Below are 20,340 nucleotides of genomic sequence, written 5' to 3'. Positions count from 1 at the left end.
CTGTTTAAAGGCACAGTCAACTTAGTGTATGTAAGCTTCTGACCCACTGGAATTGTGATACAGTGAAGTGAAATAATCTGTCTGTAAACAATTGTTGGAAAAATGACCTGTGTCATGTACAAAGTAGATGTCCTAACCGACTTGCCAAAACTATAGTTAACAAGAAAATTGTGGAGTGGTTGAAAAACCAGTTTTAATGACCCCAACCTAAGTGTATGTATACTTCTGACTTCAACTGTATGCTGAGCACTTGTTGGCTGCTTTTCCTTCACAAAGAAAGTAGAGGTTTTTACACTTGGTACCGGCAGGTTTGCTCGACCTTATTTATGGTTTCCTCGCACATAAAAGTGGTGGAAATGAGGGAATTAGTGAAGGTCATTATACAGAATATCTGCAAAAACACCTCCACCACACCTTCATTTCTTACATCTCCACACAGAACGAATTGCAGGTGCTATTCTCATTCAATTCAAGGTCAGAAAAAGCATAGAGAAAAAAGTGCATACAAAGGGAATTACTTTCCATTTACATGCGCTTAACTTGGTTCGGAATCGGCCCCCAGGAGCGAAAAAACAAACACCCATTTGTAAACCCTCATGAAAGCAGCTCCAGGCAGCCCCTTATTGCCGTTTCACACTGTCTTTTTGTCTGATTATCTGACCAGAATCTTGGTCCAGATGCATGGGCCAGTCGTGCAGTCATGCCCAGATTGTGATTGGGGTGGTCAGGCCAATGTCCCTGTATGCCACTAGGAGAACAGTGTCCCATGTCTGACTGTACTCCACAGCTGCCAGGGTGGCACAATAGACCCTCTCTCTCAATTTTCCCTAGGTGAACAACAAAAGTGATACATTGTACCCATTCCTAACGTAATTTCATGACTGGGAAATAGTGTTTGTCCTGCGTCCCATTCTTTACAGCAGCGTAACCTCCTGGAAATATAACCTGTGTGTGTGTGTGTGAGAGAGAGAGCGAGAGAATAGCGATGACACAGCGTGCTTCCGACTCATCACACCCATTGCTGTTTCCTCCCCACACACTCCATGGGGCAATATTCTTACTACCCTTGTTTCTTTAGTCACGCGGACTCCATACCACACCCACATCCGCCCAACCACAGGGTAGAGATGTCAGTTCAATGTTAATGTTTTATTTACGTTTGGTTGAGTTGTCAACTAACGTGAATTCACCAAAAATGTGACCATGTCATCAGGATTTAAGTTAAACGGTGTATAAAAAAAATCCAACCAGTCTTCCACGTTAAAACAGATTTTGGGGGGTTGAAATGAAGTGGAAACAACGTTGATTCAACCAGTGTGTGCGCAGTGGGCACCCATGTCATGATGAATCGTTTCCACAGGGCTACAACAAGTTAAAAGGAAACGAGAAAAGGTTCATTATAAAACGTTTTAATAAATCAAACTGAGGTAGTGTTATTGGAATGGTTTGTTTCACAGTTTTGGTTATCAGTGTCGATACAATTCATTTTGGTTTTTATGGAAGAAAAGTTCCACAGTTTAACCAATTAACGTACAAATTAACAAAATATACATGTGAATGTATCATAGGTAGAACATTCAGAACATTTAATTGATCAATTTATGTAATAGGTCAAATGTTTAGATTACTAGGACCCATGGCAGTGATTAATAGCAAATGGTTGGTCTAGTATTTCCAGCATCATGGCGCACGTGTAGGCTATAAAAGTCCTTGTAACCAGCACTATTCAGTCGGTTTAGGCTTGTGCTGTGTATTGTTTTCAGTCCTTTTCGACCAGGCCCAGCCCCAGAAAGTATTAGACCAATGTTCTTCCATCTCCCTCTTTTGGCGCACAGCCAGCGGGGAAAGTCACAGCGGGAGAGCATGAACTCTTTGACCGTAACGATCAGTCAGTCACCTCTTTCACAAAACAAGCTCAAATTTTCGGAGAAACCTCCACTGAGTTCCCGGGATAGCCCAGTTTCCAACATTAGAGACCACAGCAATTTATAGTGTCTGAACGCATGTGTGGTCTCCTCTCTCTCTACCCGGCTCATACCCGGATAGTTTTGCCCATAACCTATTCCTCCTGCTCCGTCACACAATTGTATTTATGAACACAAATCAAAGCAAACTCTTCATTGTCCCTTCAAAACGCAGCAATGGCTCTTAACATGGGCACCGATGAGACCAGGGAGTCCCCACCAACACGGTAGCAGTTCACAGAGCTCCGTATGACGGTATTTCTCCCTTGCTCCATTTTCGCTTTCTTGCAGGGGAGGAAGTCGGGCTCTGCGGCCGTCTTGCCCCGTCTCTTCCTGGCGTTACGGTCAGGCCTCGACGGGCCCCGGTTCTCCTTATCTTCTCTACCTGCTGTTACACTGCAGTGCAGCGGGTGTGAGTTCGTTTCGTCCTCGGAGGATACTGGAATCTCCTGGGGCTGGGGGATCGCAGGTAGTCCAGACAGAGACGATGAAACCTCCCTCTCCAAACGGTCTCCAGTTGTTTCCTCCATCGGCGACTCTTGCTGGATCGTCTCTGCTGCTGTCGTGGTTTCACAACTGGCCTGCGATGCGTGGTAGATATCCCGGGCGGACTGCATTACGAGCGTGAGCAGCAGGCTCCGGTGTAGACGGTGTCCCCCGCGCTGGGCGCGCGAGCTATATAGTTTGCCTAGAGCGTGGACCATAATCCTCTTGGCCTCAGCGCTGACCTCCATGTTGTTGCTTATTATTGATCTTAAGACGTTTAGAGACTCTTTAATTTGATTGCCACAACTTTGGACCTTCCTTTACCGTTAGGGCCTAGATTCTCCAAACTTCACACACACACACACACACATACATGAACGTGCCTATACAGCCGCTTTATTATATATTCGCTGACGTCAGTGGCTTGCTGTCATCTGAGAGGTGTAAATTCTTCCATGAGCTCCTCCTATGCCAAAAGCCCCACAAGAGCTGCGGATAACATGTTAGCCTCCTACACTATATTTAGACTACTATTTATGACTAGACACATGTGTAGGTTGTGTTTAGGCTGTGTTTATTTGTACCACATTTGTTTGCATAATTGTGTAATTTGAACAACCGAATATGAATGCAAATCTGACTACTGTCAACAGGTATACTGTATACTAATGAAAAAAACAGAAACTGAGAAACCCATGAAATTCATAAAATATCGGTGCCATTGAGTTGTTGCATTGTCTTACTATTACTAGGCTAATTGTGTGTGTGTGTGTGGCATCTATTATTAAGTGGAAGGGAATTGCATTTTCTTGTGTAAGTGGACTGCTGCTTTCTTGAACATGTCTTTCTTGCAAAATAGATTAGCCTATAGGCTAATTAAAGGTTAAATAAAAAAAATGTGCATTTGATACTGTTCCAATTTTTTTAAATTAATCATTTGAACAAAAATGATATGCCTCAATAGCCTTATATTTAGCTACTGGTATCAGGCCAAGACCACCAATCAAAGACATTATATAATGATTTTTTTCTGGGAAAAGCTGTGTTGATAAATTACTCTTGAATCGTCATGTTTTTCTTGCTTCACATTACTATAACATTACTCCCATGGGGGCTGTTTTTCAGAGGGGTTATCAACAGATGCCCATATAAAGTACATCCGACGGGTAACCGAGGCGAGCGCGCTGCCGTGAAAAATCCATGACGCGCCTAGGAGACCCTCGCTTCCATTGGCCATATAAAGTGTGAAACATTAGGGATTGCGTCAGAACACATCTCCTTATTTGGTGTTGTCAAGACTCTGCGCTCTGCTTCCCTGAGGCCAAATATGGGCATCGGGAGCGCGCTTAATCCAGTGGTGGCGCGTTTTGGGGTCAACTCAACTCATTTATTTTGGGATGCACATCTGGCAGCAAGGATGCCGCTGGAAATCTGACATTGATGAAAGGAGCAAGCAAGCCATGGTGCTCAGTGCTAATCAAACTATCAGTCAACTGTCTCTGGATTGGCAAAGAAAACTTTCTCCCTCAGCAAGCTTTCATTCATTTCACAACTTGTTCTCAACTGGCCTACCTGGTTAAAGAAAGGTGAAATATATATATTTTTTGCATGGCTTTTACATGGTTTCTTCAAGACCTAATGCTTTATATTACATGAAAGGTAAACCAAACACTGAAAAATGGTGGAGTTTCATATATGTTCATTCATGACAATGTCTTATTCTATTAACACAGAAAGACCGGTTCAGATTGTGTTATTGTAATTTAGAGACTTTTCCTGTCCTATCCTCCATCTGGACTCTATGTCCCTGTCCAATAGAAGTTGTATGCATAATTTCTAAGTCAAGGTCCAAATGGAACCAAGAAGCATTCATTTGATGAGCTGTGATTTGATTCACTTACTATGCACTCCCTTGCCCACATTCCATTTGGTGCTCTCACTTTAAATGGCCCATCTTCATTTTTGCCAAAATCACCACAACAGAGTGACCTTTGATCATGTCTAATTACAGCAGGTAGCAAACCTATAATTTACAAGTCAATCTTGTCAGTGGTACAAATATTTGGAAAAAAAGGAGCGAGGTCACAAATAATTTGTTACAAACCTTTTAAGATAGTTTTTTTTAATCCATGTTGACATTTATCTTAATGATTTTTCTTTACATTAGTTAATGTGCAATTACCTTGAATAATATTGGGTCACAGTTAAGGGGTTTCACAAAGTTATTGGCACTTGGAAAACAATGAGAACAGAATGAGCACTGGCACTACAGGGTCACAGAGGGCAAGGAGCAGGGGCAGAGACATTGGGGATGCTACTGCACTGGTTTCAATAAGCGGTTTGTGGGTATATACCTCATGCTGAGAGTGCACGACTAACAATCCAACTTCTTTAGTGCCTCTATGTATAATATACAGTATATATCTATACATATATTCATATTTATATATGTATATGTAAAAAAGGTCCTTCTCCAAGCCTATACACACCACACTGGACACTGCCTTTGTTTGTCCATCCTCTTGAGATGTGTGTGTTGGGGGAGGAGGGACATCTACCTGTAGGGATGGAGGATGAATCAGCTTGAACTGTCCTGTCCCACACAAACAAACATTCCTTTCTGTTCCTTTAGTCTTGTGCGTCAGAGCTGAGAGAAGTAACCCCCTCCAAAACACGCAAAACTGAACTTTGATCACTTAGTAACCAACTCAGTCAATGACTATGGTCTGTGGGGGAAATACTGTCATCTGGTGGTAGCTCCAGTACCACATGTGAACAGCAGGTGGTGAACAAGAGTGGATCTGACAGTGTCCATAATATCATGGGATCTGTTCAGCAGGGTGAAATCAGACCCTGGTGTATAGGTTCAATAACAGGTGCAAAGTTTGTAATTCAGACCTCTATAGCGTCACACACCCACTACTACCCACCCACCTCCCCAAAAATCATTCCCCCCAATAGACAGTACAGTGCCCTAGTCCCCCCTCCCCCCCCCCCCCCCTGGAAGAACCTCTCATGGAACCCTCATCACAAACAATGAAAAAAATATATACAGTTCTCTGTCTAACTATCGGTGCTCTGTCTAGCTATCGTACAGTTATCTTTCTTTCCTTTTCAATGTTTTCTTCAGCAAGAAGTAGGTAAATCATTCACCACCTTCAATTAGTAGCATTTCTTTAAGGTCTTTACAGTACATGTTTCTTTAAAGAAAACATAAGCAATAAAATAAAAAATATTTTGAAAAATAATATTTTTTCTGTACAATATTCTGATGGACAGACAGTCTGCAGCCATGACACCTCTCTCCCTAAACATGACCCCTCCTCCCTCCCTTCAGTCACACCAACTCAGTAGCACATTAGGCCAGTACTTTAAGACCAAAGCAACCATCATCCTCCTCTGACCTGTAGGCCAAATGCATGCTGGGAGCTCACACACACCAGTCTCCATGACGTCTCGACAACACGCGAGACCAAGTAAAAAATAAAAATATATATAAAAAAAAAACAGTCCTCTTTCATCGCTTCCACACTTTTACACAATCACCCTACACAGGAAATCGTTAGACGAGCGTAGAAAGAAAGTCAGCTCAACGGTCCCAATATTTACAACAGGAGTCATCCTAGTGCATCCCACATCCACAGATCTGAGACGCAGGCTATGTTCCTATACTCTCTAAATGCACCCTTCCTTTAGTCCCTTCCCTGAAGTGCTTACATCAAGGAAAGGGAGGAAGGATGCAGCTTAAAAAGTAATTGAACAAGGCCATCCCTTGGGTTGATTCTCCACACAACACATCAAAACCTTTTATCAAAGGTGCAGGAAACATGGGTTCATCCCATTTAAAAAGGTGCTTCACCTCCCCTTTAACATATCCACCATTGTCCATTTTGGATTTACCAAGCGTGAGAGAGAGTTAAACAACAGCAATCAGGACAGAAATGTCATGCATAGAGTGGACCTGCTTCTCTGCCGTATGGAGAAAAGTGAATTGTGTCCGCTCTATACATCACTTTTCTATCTGAAGGTGTCTCACATCTTTTGGATTGCAAAGGTGTATGGAAGATGGTGTAGGTCATCGTTCACAAAGACAAGTGTCCCAGCAGAGGGAGTCTTAAACCAATCCAAAAGACTACCAGTTGGAGGACACACACACGTAAAAGCACACTCACTCACACACACCCACCTAAAGCGCACTCACACACATCAATCGCACAGGAACAAATATACTTTTCAGTCACATTCAAGGAATGTGATGAACACAAATGAACACAAATGCTTGCTCTCGCACATATATGAGACTGTTTAAAACACACCAACATACTCCACCGGAATGCCAAACCCCCTGACCTCACCCCATCTCTCTTTGGAACACGTGTGTGTGTGTGTGTGTGTGTGTGTTACAACTCTGTCTCAAGCTGAACGACCTGCCACCTTTTTAAACCCCATTCTACTCCCTCCTTCCCAACATCAACATAAGCAGGACCCACCCCTGCATATCCATGTCGATTAAAAAAGGCACATTCCATTATTCCAAAATGTTTTGCGGTCATTGAATCACCACCTCATGATGTGTAATGATGTCAGTAGTCTGCTTCAGAGCATGTCACTAACCAACAGAGGAGGGGTTAGCTAGCTAGCACGATAGTTGCAGCAGTCGACCAGTTGATTCAAGCTGTGCATTTTTACATTTAGCCGTGATTTCCGAGTAAGCAGTTTAGCTAGCATAGTAACGTCGCTAGCTCGCTAGCAAGCATAACATAGTCAGTCATCGTTGTGAACAGCCACATAGGTAGGCTTCCTTGACAATTTCCATAGAGAAAAAAGGACAAGAATAAGATAAGCTATATTGGATTGCCGCAGGTAGAAAGTGCCCAGTTCTGTCTTAAAAACAGATATTTTGTCAGTTCAATAGTTTGTCAAGTTAAGACTTTTCTGACCACTTGATCAATACCATATTTTTATGCAAAAATAGCACTTTTACTTATTTGCTTTTAAATCTTATTTTTCGGAGCAGGACTTTCTTTGCAAAAACAGCTGTTCAAAATACAATAAAACAGAGATTTAAAACCAATCCCTCTCTTTCTCTCTGTACACAACAACAGTTGTATAAATACATATTCAAAAAAAATATGACCGTCTTTTTCTGTTCCCCTTGGATTTCTTTACAATTACAGGTTGTACACCTGTAGTCCTCATCTCTGGATCCATGTTACAAACAGAGAAACGAGCTGTGATCAGAAAAGCTACAAGAAGAGAGACAGTACATTAAAACTGAGGGCATAATCATTTTGTTCTGGTCACAGAAGGATGTGGGGTTGGTGGGTTAGGGGTCTTTCTATCGCTCCCTCTCTCCCCTTTTCTCTTTCTCTCATTCTAGAGAGAAACTACAGTCTCTCTCATATCCATAGAGTAGTTATCTTTCTGTCGGTTTGTTTTTCCTCAAGAGGTTGGGATACAATCGTTCAGACTGACATTGTGCAATGCTGCTGACATCTACATTCAAAACCAGGGGATTGTGTTTTGATATGGTGAGGCAGGAATTTGGTTAATCCCCCAAAAATACTGCATCCCCACAAACCCATCACCCTTTCTCTACCCCCATACTAATATACAGCAGAAACCATATTGGAAGTTACGATTGCTTGGACTCTCGCTTTCAAAATTAAAGCATAGCTTCCTGGTTAACATCCAGGTAACAACCCCTGTTTCCCCTAGCAACGTTTCAGAGTCACATGTCGGAGGTGGAGGATCAAAAGGCCAAAGGGTCAGGGGGATGGGCCACACCACCAGAGGAGAAGAAAGGAGTACAGGGAAATATAGGTATTCATCATCATCATCATCGTCTTCTAAACACTTCTGTACTCCACCTCCCCATCTAAAACAAAGTGCCTCCGTCGCTGCCCACCCCCTGCAGCGACTCGCCGGACGAGCCGCCCGTCTCGGCGCCCTCCAAGGAGTTGGGTTCAAAGGTTGGCTCCGCCCCTAGGGCGTCGGCCTCCATCTTGGCGTCGGGGAGGAAGGCGGAGTACGCGTCGCCCTCGGCCATGAGCAGCTTCAGCTTGGGGATCCAGCTCTTGCGGACGACGCGGCGGGCGTTGGTGCACATGTCCGCCGCGATGGCGTTCATCTCGCTCTCCTTGAAGCTCGTGGCGAAGTTCTGGCTGTAGACTGATGGAGGGAGGAGAGAGAGTGAGAGGGGAGGAAGGAATGAGGGAGGGAAGCAGGGGAATATAGAGAGAATAAGAGAGAAAAGAGGAAAAGACCAGAGAGTTAGGATTGATGAGCCCAATCATAAATCAGCCGTTCATTTGTACTAACAAAAAGGCACTTGTGTTTAAGTGAAACACTCACATTTGACTGCGTGCAACACTCTGTTGTCCAGGGGCTTGCGGCTGGGGTCGTTAGTGGAGGAGCGGATTCCTGTTCCACAGCTGTTAGCCAGAGTATTCCTGACAAGGAGAGAGTATAATGATACCTTTATAAACATACAGACATTCATCAACTGTTAACACACACACACACACGTCAGACGTATAAACACACAGTGGCAGGCAGGCACGCGCGCACACACACACACACACACACACACACACACACACACACACACTTGTCAGACATATAAACACTCACACGTCAGACGTATAAACACACACACGTATAAACACACACACACTTGTCAGACGTATAAACACACACACACACACACACGTCAGATGTGTGAGAGAGAGAAAGACACACTAACCTGTCGAAGAAGGCAGCCAGCAGCCTCCTGAGCAACACCTTGTGCCTGGTCCCTGCACTCACATGACAGTTCATCAGCTGGGCTCGAGATATGAACACACACGTACCTGCAGAGACACACACGCACACACACTAGTGAGAATCAACAACAAAAACAAACACACAGAAAAGTGTCACCATGGACTACTCCAGACACTAGCCCTATTGAAATTCTACACACACAAACCTGGATATACCCCCCCATACACATCATCTTTAAAACACACACAGACACATCCTGTTTACACACACAAACCTGGATATACCCCTCATACACCACACACCATCTGTAAAACACACACAGACACATCCTGTTTACACACACAAACCTGGATATACCCCTCATACACCACACACCATCTGTAAAACACACACAGACACATCCTGTTTACACACACAAACCTGGATATACCCCTCATACACCACACACACCATCTGTAAAACACACACAGACACATCCTGTTTACACACACAAACCTGGATATACCCCTCATACACCACACACACCATCTGTAAAACACACACAGACACATCCTGTTTACACACACAAACCTGGATATACCCCTCATACACCACACACACCATCTGTAAAACACACACAGACACATCCAATTTACACACACAATATCAAAGAAGAACACACACACTGAAACATAGACCCAAACACCCATCCTGGGTCTGACTCGGCATAATAAACAAACAAGCAGCAGGCCAAACAGATGGGAATAGCTGACTGTAGTCCACATGTAGACTGACAGTGTACTCTAGGACAAGGTGGCAGTGGAACGTAACATAGGCTCCCAGAGAGGCCTCGACGTGGCTAATATTAACCACACTGACACATGCCTCATCTCTTACATACAGTCATCTCACAGTAAGGACCACTCAGTGTACTGCAGAACCAGGCCATGTCCCATCTCACTAGTCATGTAAGGACCACTCTCAGTGTACTGCAGAACCAGGCCATGTCCCATTTCACTAGTCATGTAAAGACCACTCTCAGTGTACTGCAGAACCAGGCCATGTTCCATTTCACTAGTCATGTAAAGACCACTCTCAGTGTACTGCAGAACCAGGCCATGTCCCATTTCACTAGTCATGTAAGGACCACTCTCAGTGTACTGCAGAACCAGGCCATGTCCCATTTCACTAGTCATGTAAGGACCACTCTCAGTGTACTGCAGAACCAGGCCATGTCCCATTTCACTAGTCATGTAAAGACCACTCTCAGTGTACTGCAGAACCAGGCCATGTCCCATTTCACTAGTCATGTAAGGACCACTCTCAGTGTACTGCAGAACCAGGCCACGTCCCATTTCACTAGTCATGTAAGGACCACTCTCAGTGTACTAGATTCACCCTAACGAAAAATCTATCAACCCCTACAACATGTCCATTCATTATAATCCTCATAATAATTCACATTTCCTGTTGCTGCACGATTAGTTTCCTGCTGTTCAAATTAAGATAGCACATCTTTAACAAGAGCACATCTTTAACAAGGCCACATTCCACTTCGGTCCCTAGACCCTTTTCTGACCCTTCTCCTACTCCAGTTCTGAAATGACAGAATGGATCCACACACACTGACCTGAGACAAGCTCTAGTTTCTCTGCGGGGTCCCCCTCCTCGTATAGTTTGGGGTGGCAGCGGTTGCCTATCTGTGTGATGAGCTCAGCGGGGAGAGATGACAGGTCCTGGCGACCCCGCATACGACCCCGGGTCTCTGAGTGGTCCGGCAGGGCCTCCACACGCTCACCACCTACCAGAGGGAGAAAGACGTGTTAGGCGCCCACGTTGAGCATGCTGTACATGGCGTACATGTTACAGATCTGTCTGGTCTGACCTTTATATACACACACACACACACACACACACACACCGGTACCTGCGGCGCCCACGTTGAGCATGCTGTACATGGTGTACATGTTACAGATCTGTCTGGTCTGACCTTTATACACACACACACACACACAGGTACCTGCGGCGCCCACGTTGAGCATGCTGTACATGTTACAGATCTGTCTGGTCTGACCTTTATATACACACACACACACACACACACAGGTACCTGCGGCGCCCACGTTGAGCATGCTGTACATGTTCCAGATCTGTCTGGTCTGACCTTTATATACACACACACACCGGTACCTGCGGCGCCCACGTTGAGCATGCTGTACATGTTACAGATCTGTCTGGCCTGACCTTTATATACACACACACACACAGGTACCTGCAGCGCCCACGTTGAGCATGCTGTACATGTTACAGATCTGTCTGGTCTGACCTTTATATACACACACACACACAGGTACCTGCAGCGCCCACGTTGAGCATGCTGTACATGTTACAGATCTGTCTGGCCTGACCTTTATATACACACACACACACAGGTACCTGCAGCGCCCACGTTGAGCATGCTGTACATGTTACAGATCTGTCTGGCCTGACCTTTATATACACACACACACACAGGTACCTGCAGCGCCCACGTTGAGCATGCTGTACATGTTACAGATCTGTCTGGCCTGACCTTTATATACACACACACACACAGGTACCTGCGGCGCCCACGTTGAGCATGCTGTACATGGTGTACATGTTACAGATCTGTCTGGTCTGACCTTTATACACACACACACACAGGTACCTGCGGCACCCACGTTGAGCATGCTGTACATGTTACAGATCTGTCTGGTCTGACCTTTATATACACACACACACACAGGTACCTGCAGCGCCCACGTTGAGCATGCTGTACATGGTGTACATGTTACAGATCTGTCTGTACTGCTCCTCCGTCTGCTCCTCCGTCACCTCCTCCTCTTCCTCCTCGTCATGGTAACTGATTGGCGAGTCACTGGTGTAGGCGCTCATCGTGCCCGGGCTGGCGCCCTCCGATGCCACGTTGCCCATGGAGACCACACTCCCATTGGAACCGCTGCCGTGACCCCCGACCCCTGATCCTATCCCCGCCCCGCTGGCCCCCATCCCCATCGCCAGTGCCAGCGCCCCCGAGCTCTGGATGGCACTCCCTCGCACAGACTCCTGGGAAAAGCGGGCGGCCTTCCTGGACCCGCCCCCACCTGAGCCCCCTCCACCCCCGTCTCGGCTGCTGCCGCCCTCCCACAAGCGCTTGGCCACAGGGGTGCACACCACCGAGTAGGGCGAGGCTTCTGATTGGTTGCCCTGCTGCTCTGTCTTCACCCGCGACACGAGGGGGAGGGGGGTAAGGCAGGAGGCGGGGCGACTGCCAGTCCCCATGGCAACGGTTTGAGTGACGGGGCTCTGGGGTTCAGAGGGCGGAGCCTCCTCGGTATGCAGGCCCTGGGAGTCACAGCTGGGCGAGGAAACCTGGAGGAGGAATATGGAGAGAATACATTTATCAATAGTTTATTATGGAAATATAAATATACTGTATATGCAAATACTTGCAATGATTGTGATAAGTGGTTGTTTACGCATCTCAGTTGAGTGTACTGTCGCTCTGTGAACGCCTGGTAGAGTTCTGCTAAACACGTTCAAAATGTAACAGGGTTTCTGAACATGTGGCGCCGGACACTTGATCAGCAACATTTTCATTTACCGGAAACATTTGCATTTGGTGCATAGCGTGATTAGGGCGTCCACCCACGGTGCTCAGAACGACAGCAATCACATTTAGAATACGGTCATTCATATTAACAGAACATGCAAGTCGAGGATGCAACGATGTGCGGTCCTTCTGATGTGCACTTCAAACACATTTACTTTTCCTCAGCCAACAAGATGAGTAACCAACAGCAAAATCACTAGCCTGTGTCAATCTACTATAGTAAAAATGTTTAGGCTACCTATTCTATTGGTCAGCTTGTTGAAAATAAATGGCCTATTTCAAACAGAAATTTAGAACGAGAGGAGATCTAATAGGCTACTTTGAAGCAACATAAGACATGCAGGTTTCAAACAATTAAGTATATGTTTTCAAAATGCATACTGCCTCCAGCTCATTGCAAAGTGGTGTGTGACGCGCTGATGAAGCCTGCCTTCTGTTGCCGTTTGATGCAGCGTTCAAAGCAACTGAGAAATCTCTGACTTCTGACTTCAGTGCGTTCAAGACAACTGGGAACTGGGGAAAAAAACTAGCTCTGACTGGGAGAAGAGTTTTGAACAGTCACCCAACTCGGAATTCCAACTCAGGAAATCAGGCCTCTTTCCAGAGCCCCGAAGTCGTAATAATTTGACCTCGTATTTTAAGATACTGTACATACAAATATACTGCACACACGTACCAATTTACTTCCAGTAAATTATGCAGATTACCCAATAGACCGATAAGCATGACCCGTCAAATGTATTTCCATCAATAAATAGGCTGAAAAGCATTATTTCGCAATTGGATTTTCTCTTCTCCCTAGCAGTTGGCCGACGCAAATGTTATTTATCTGCATTATTTTTTTTATACGGACAGAAGCAATCTATTACAGGCTAACAGAAACCCTGGTATGTATGTGTGTATTATTCTAAGACCTCTGAATAAAGAGCACAGCATAACGGCACAACCTGTGGTCACTGTGTGTGATTGTGATGCAGGACAAGACTCCCCTTTGAAGGAGGCACCCAAAAACATTATTTTGGTCAAATGTTTTGCAGCCGGTATCACATGATTCAAAATGCATCATAAAGTCTGTATTTCTGTATTTTGAAAGTTATATATCTTGAAAAGTTGATTGCTGACATGCAAAACATTTCGGGACTATATCAACAATGGACTAATGAAACAAATACCAAAATATTGTTTTTTGGTGGAGTTTTCCTTTAAAACATGCTTGGGTTGTTAAAAAGGCTATATAAAACCCATGTATTATTACCTTGAGGAAGAACTCTGTGCCCTTCTCCATGATCTGCTGGATCTGCAGGAAGCCTGCGGTGTACATGAGGAGGAACTGGTCTCCCACTGTCATGCTGAGGCGGCCTGTGTAGCAGAAGGCCAGGATCTGCTGGAAGCTCTGGGGCTGGACGGCCGGGGGGAGCTCCACCACTGTGGGGGTCTTGGAGCCGCTGCCTCCCCCAGTGCTGAAGAGGTCCCGGAAGTAAGAGCTGCTGGCCGCAAGCACGGCACGGTGAGCCTGGAGGAGAAGGAGGGAGGAGTAAGAAGATTCTATAGAGTTATGAGTTATATAAGGAATGTTTCCTTTGTTTGAAAGATACATTTATTTTAAAACTGTGTGGTTGATCTTTTGGGAGGTGCAAAATGTCATGATTCTGATCATTCAAATTCTGATTCAGTGATTCGATTTTCTGTTATTTTTCTAACATCAATAAATGTTGACCAATAATGGCAAGTCATGAAGGGCAACGGGATAATAAACTCATAAAAATCAATCCGTTACCGCCAGGATAGACCCATAGATAAATAATGGGTCTTGTACATCAGAACACTAAAAAAACTAAAATGTACATTATAGTACACAATCTACGTAATTCACACAGTAATATCCCACCTTGAAGGCGTGACCCTTGACGACCACGGAGACGTCGCAGTAGAGCCCCTGGAGACGCTGCTCGTTCAGACACTCCAGGACGTTGTTGCCAAAGTTAGGAATCGCCATCTGAAGGGTCTGGGCCATGGTGCGCTACGCACACCACCACAGGGTCTGGAGGGAGAGAGAGATATCAGCAACATATTTGAAAAGAGCCAATTAAATCAGTTACCAATCTTCTGCATGAGGCTGACCCGTTTGTCCCCAACCTAATGAAGCAACAAACAGTAATGCCCTGTACTTAACCTATATCATGGATTCCAACACCATTGGTACACTGAACAACAATATAAATGTAACATGTAAAGTGTTGGTCCCATGTTTCATGAGCTGAAATAAAAGATCCCAGGAATGTTCCATATGCACAAAAAGCTTATTTCTCTCAAATGTTGTGCATAATTTTTGTACGTCTCTTTTAGTGAGCATTTCTCCTTTGCCAAGATAATCCATTCACCTGACAGGTGTGGCATATCAAAAAGCTGCTTAAACAGCATGACCATTACACAGTTGCACCTTTTGCTGGGGACAATAAAAGGCTATTTATAATGTGCAGTTTTGTCACAAAACGCCACAGATATCTCAAGTTTGGAGGGAGTGGGCAATTTGGCATGTTGAATACAGGAATGTCCACCAGAACTGTTGCCAGATAATTGAATGTTCATTTCTCTACCATAAGCGGTCTCCAACGTCATTTCAGAGAATTTAGCAGTACGTCCAACCAGCCTTACTGTAATAAAGCCATTTTGTGGGGAAAAACTGATTGGCTGGGCCTGTCTCCCCAGTGGCTGGGCCTGTCTCCCCAGTGGCTGGGCCTGGCTCCCCAGTGGCTGGGCCAATGCCCTCCAAGGCCCACCCATGGTTGCGCCTCTGCCCAGTCAAGTGAAATCCATAGATTAGGGCCTAATTCATTTATTTCAATTGACTGATTTCCTTATATAAACTGTAACTCTGTAAAATCGTTGAAATTGTTGAGCTCATATTTTTGTTCACTATAACAAGTAACATGGTACTAGTGGTGCATGTTACAATCAATGAGAAACCACTAAGAAGGAGGGCCTAATTATCAAGCAATTTAACTATTATTACCATCTAATTTCTAAGGACACCAGGTAAATAGAGGGCTTTTAAAATAATGCCCAACCATAGCACCCATCATACGGAGAGGAAATCCTATCAGCTCATCACTGACCTTAACACTAACAGACAGCACCCTCCAATGGACAAAACATGTTTAGTGATGATACCCATTTGGAAGCAACTGAAGTGAACCTAACGCTTTCATTTGTCATTCAGACAAAGTAAACCATTTCACAGTGTGTTTTGAGCAGAAAGGAGACCCTTAAAATACTATTTGAAAAAGCCTACTTATCCATATGTAGCAAATGTCAATGCCCATACACACACACACACACACACATACACACACACCTTATTCTGAAAAGTGAAAGCATATCACTTCTATCTGCTATTTATATAGGCCTAAAACTGTCTAAAACCAATTCAGAGATGTTATTTGATTGTAAAATGTGTGTTTACATCTGTGTAAATATCCTACTCCTACAGTACTACCATGTGGGTTTGTTTGAATTGCCCATAACCTATTCTCTCAAACATACAACAACCTAAACCTGCAGCCCACTAATATTTCATAGGCCTATGCTCTAAAGTCAATAGAAATGAAAGGTCTGTCATTCCTCTCGACAACATCATATAGAATGGTGTGTGTGGATGAAGAGGAGGAGACAAAGACAGTGAGCCACTTTGAACTATTAAGATACACTGAACTTTTTAAGGGTGCAGGCGCCTCCTCTCCCCTCCCACTATCTCTGAAGCTCAGCACAGACATCCACCTCAGCTAACCCCATAACAACCATAAACAGCACAGACATCCACCTCAGCTAACCCCATAACAACCATAAACAGCAGACATCCACCTCAGCTAACCCCATAACAACCATAAACAGCACAGACATCCACCTCAGCTAACCCCATAACAACCATAAACAGCACAGACATCCACCTCAGCTAACCCCATAACAACCATAAACAGCAGACATCCACCTCAGCTTACCCCATAACACATACTGAATGTGTCACTGTCAACTAGTCACTTTTCATAAAAGCATCTGATTCGCTAACTGATGCTATAGGCTATTATTACATCCATTACACATGCATGTTCTAGCATGCATCTATGCACCTACACACAGTCACACGCAGTCATCCGCTTATAGACTACACACACACACACACAAAAGCTGCCATTGACAGGGTGGATACTATGTGGCAGCATTAACAGACCGTTAGAATCTTCTCACCTAGTGAAACACAAGATTAACAAGAAGTCTGACTAACATATTAAAAGTGAAGTAAGCGGCCCAACATATAAGCCTTGTTTTGGGATCCAGCCAGCCACACTGGTAAAAGAAACACCGTCTTTGTCTCCATCCCTCTCTCTTATGCCCTCTCGCAAAAACACAGATGCGCACTCACACACACCAACGCAAACAAACACACACACATTCACACACACACACTAAACAATACTGCCTGTTTACAGTTTGGCAGGACACACACACAGAATAGAATAAAGCCTGGGTGTGTTTGTGGAGTTTGCACTGAGAGAGCGACCAAGGAGGGTAGGAGAGGGGCCTGAACAAGGGCTGTGCCCAGAAAAGGGGTCATGTCAGGCACAGCAGCCAGGTTAGAGGGCAGAGGAGGAGAAGTTCAGTTTACCCACTGCCTCACATCTCATACCGGGCAGTGGAGTCAGTCACAAAACTAGGTCACACAGTATCAACATAAGTGCCAGTCTTTTCACAGGAGCCTCAAGAATGTTTTACCAGCATTTAAAATGCAGCCACAGCTTATGTGATGTTGTGACGGACCAAGGACCGACGTATTTGTGATCTTATAGAAAGTTTTTAAAAAATCCAGTTTATCCACACTCCTAGACGATAGTCTGTGAAAACACCAACTGCTAAATTCATTTAGATTGCCTTACAGATTATTAGAGAGGGTTGCATGGGTGGTGGCCAGCAGCATACCACCCTGCATCCCACTGTTGGCTCGCCTCTGAGACTAAGCAAGGTCCTGGTCAGTCCCTGGATGGGAGTAGGGGGCACTACTGCCTCTGGTCGAAGGAGACCCCAATGCGCCAGGGCAGTGATTGGGGACATTGCCCTGTGTAGGGTGACATTTTTCAGACGGGACGTTAAGCAGGTGTCCTGACTCTCTGTGGTCACTAAAGATCCCATGGCACTTATTGTAAGAGTAGGGGTGTTATGTTAACCCCGGTGTCCTGGATACATTTCCAAACTGGCATCACCAGCTTTCACACATTCACCCCCCCTCCTCTCCCCTTTAACAATATCCAGGTCATTGTTTTAAATTAGAACGTGTTCAGTAAATTTACCTGGTAAAATATGGGTAAAAAAAATAAGGTGCTGGCACAACTATTTTATAGGCATTTCCTGGTTTCAAAACCCATGTCTACTGTAAGGATATAGCTTGCCTGCTATAAAATGTTGCCTAACACAATGCAACTATCAATTCAATGTTTACTTTTCTTATTGAAGGGCTACTGACCATCATTGAAATACATTATTCATCGTTTCAATGAATTCACGTAACATGCAAATTGATATAGGCATGCTCAAATTGTTCACATCGAAAACTGTTCCCGAACCACATTCATTAAATACCAATTCAATTAAACAGTTCAAAGCAAACCTCTTAAGTGATAGCTAGCTGTTACTAGCTACAAATTGTATCTCCAGCGAGTTGCTTTTTGACCAGGATACAAGATCAAACCGCGGCGATAGCTGTCTGTGTACGGAGGTGACCGCCGCGCCGTGTGCCAGTCTGCCCGCTCGGAGTGCTCCACTGGCACGGGCCGGGGGGCGACAGAGAATGGCAGTGACTGCAGCAACACGCGATCCAGGAGCGCCACGGCGTTTGCCAGCTGTCAAAAACGTATACGGATATAATAACGAACTTTAATCAGTTTGAAAAGGTCCACATCTTTCGCTTTTAGTCCCGTCTTTCATTGCAATATACGCATCCCATCCGCAGGCCTGTGAATCGGGTGCCTGTCAGGACTAGCTAAGCTAGCTAAACTAGCAAGCTAACATAGCACTGCTAAAATATTTTGGGTTCGCCCCAGCGCACCATCCACCTCATGCACTCAGACAACCGCACAGTATCCGCTGCTTCCGCGATTACCCACGAATTAAAAACAACAGATTGTCACAAACTGTATCGATGAGGTTGACAGTTGTCCCACGGTGTCAGCTATCGAGTCCAAATCGTATTTATTTAAATATTTTTGGGATGGGGAAATGACTCCCACTGCTATACTCCATTTTACCGACATCAACAGGTCATCTCAGGACACGCAGCAGCTGAGGGCGAGCCAGACGGAACCAGGGCGGCACAGAACAGGGGTGTTTCAAGTCGGTAGACAAGACATCTATTTAATTAACCACTTCTCACCAATGTGATAGATGGCCAAAATATTTGTATCCGAAACTTACAATTATTTTAATCGTGTAGCTCACATAAATTCTTACAATTGACGGTACATAAAAATATTTGATCGTGCACTGTAAAAAAGTTGTCGATCATATTGCCGAGGAGAAAGTAGCCACAAAGGCATGTGAAGTCGCAAGCCGGTGAGGTGTTTAAAGTTTGTGATGGTGCCATCCTCTTACCAACCCATCCCCCATCGCACACCTTTCCCAAAACAATAGTTTACCCCCACGAAACATTCCGAACCCATCTGATATCTGCCCCAAACCGCGGTGCCAACTAGGGACACCGGTCTAGCCCCAGCGTCGTCGCCCACCGCCCCTGCATCCTCATACGACCCCAACAGACATCCTCATTCTCCAGCAGATGCTCACCCCTTAGCTGGGAAACTGATCCAAAACGTTTCAATGGAGGATTCGATAGCCCTCTCCCCGCACTCTCTTGCTACAGGCAGCCATTCGTTGTGAGCAATGGCGAGACGCCGATCGCAGAGCTATCGAGGGCGGAACAGTGTCCCAGGGGATTGCGGAGCTCGGAGTCACCGATCGCGCCGAACAGAAAGACAAGCATGACGCGCTCATCATTCAATCGCATGATCGTCTCAAGCACAGCCTCAATTTGGGGAGACCTATCCCACGGCGTGATGTGTTTGCGCATTGGCACAGCAGCGTGCAGAAACCGCCTCTATCCCTTCTCCCTGTGCTGTGTGTGAGATGGAAATGGGAAAGTACGCTGTGTGTGTGCGTGCACGTGTGTCTGGACTACATTCATTTAGGTGAACCCAGTGCGTGCAAAGAATAAATAATCATGCCTGCAAGTAACGGGTACGGGGAATCAAATAAAAACACATTTTGCTTAGAGAGAGATGGAGCCCTGAGTTCTACCATTGCATGGCTGAGTTGGACCTGCTTTATAGCCTATGTGGGCTATTTCATGGGGAATATATATATATTTTTTCAGGCTACCTACACTTTAAAAAGTCACTGGCTAACTCATTAATGAAAATGAGTAGTGGCTACTCAAACATCTCCAACCGTCAGTAGAACTCAAATCAT

General features: G+C 45.0%; 2 protein-coding genes across 3 annotated transcripts; both read right to left on the bottom strand.

Annotated features, from left to right (window-relative positions):
- Nucleotides 1-1,393: 1,393 nt before the first annotated feature.
- Nucleotides 1,394-4,537, bottom strand: LOC139421560 (immediate early response 2a). Its single transcript, XM_071172578.1, has one exon. The coding sequence runs from the start codon at nt 2,696-2,698 to the stop codon at nt 2,129-2,131; it is 570 nt and encodes a 189-aa protein (XP_071028679.1). The 5' UTR covers nt 2,699-4,537; the 3' UTR covers nt 1,394-2,128.
- Nucleotides 4,538-4,542: 5 nt separating this feature from the next.
- Nucleotides 4,543-19,748, bottom strand: LOC139421559 (nucleus accumbens associated 1, BEN and BTB (POZ) domain containing a). 2 transcript variants are annotated; one of them, XM_071172577.1, is made up of 8 exons: nt 19,660-19,748; nt 14,717-14,869; nt 14,084-14,341; nt 11,966-12,587; nt 10,825-10,995; nt 9,196-9,301; nt 8,805-8,902; nt 4,543-8,621 (listed from the first exon to the last, which is right to left on the bottom strand). In XM_071172577.1, exons 2-8 carry the CDS (start codon nt 14,840-14,842, stop codon nt 8,329-8,331), a joined length of 1,674 nt encoding a protein of 557 aa, XP_071028678.1. In that variant the 5' UTR covers nt 14,843-14,869; nt 19,660-19,748; the 3' UTR covers nt 4,543-8,328. The 2 variants fall into 2 exon arrangements, with proteins under 2 accessions (XP_071028678.1, XP_071028677.1); XM_071172576.1 differs by lacking the exon at nt 19,660-19,748 and adding an exon at nt 18,488-19,118.
- Between the last annotated feature and the right edge of the window lie 592 nt (nt 19,749-20,340).

This window comes from Oncorhynchus clarkii, chromosome 12, assembly GCF_045791955.1.
Source record: "Oncorhynchus clarkii lewisi isolate Uvic-CL-2024 chromosome 12, UVic_Ocla_1.0, whole genome shotgun sequence".
NCBI classification, from domain to species: Eukaryota; Metazoa; Chordata; class Actinopteri; order Salmoniformes; family Salmonidae; genus Oncorhynchus; species Oncorhynchus clarkii.
This window is presented reverse-complemented; position numbering and strand designations above follow the sequence as displayed.

Bases quoted from the DNA above. Each gene is read 5' to 3' on its own strand.
- LOC139421559 (XM_071172577.1), bottom strand. From the start codon at position 14,842: ATGGCCCAGACCCTTCAGATGGCGATTCCTAACTTTGGCAACAACGTC. The intron at 8,903-9,195 runs GTTAGTGTGTCT...TCTCCTTGTCAG, and splicing joins CTGGCTGCCTTCTTCGACAG to GAATACTCTGGCTAACAGCT. The intron at 8,622-8,804 runs GTGAGTGTTTCA...TCCCTCCATCAG, and splicing joins AGTGTTGCACGCAGTCAAAT to TCTACAGCCAGAACTTCGCC.
- LOC139421560 (XM_071172578.1), bottom strand. From the start codon at position 2,698: ATGGAGGTCAGCGCTGAGGCCAAGAGGATTATGGTCCACGCTCTAGGC.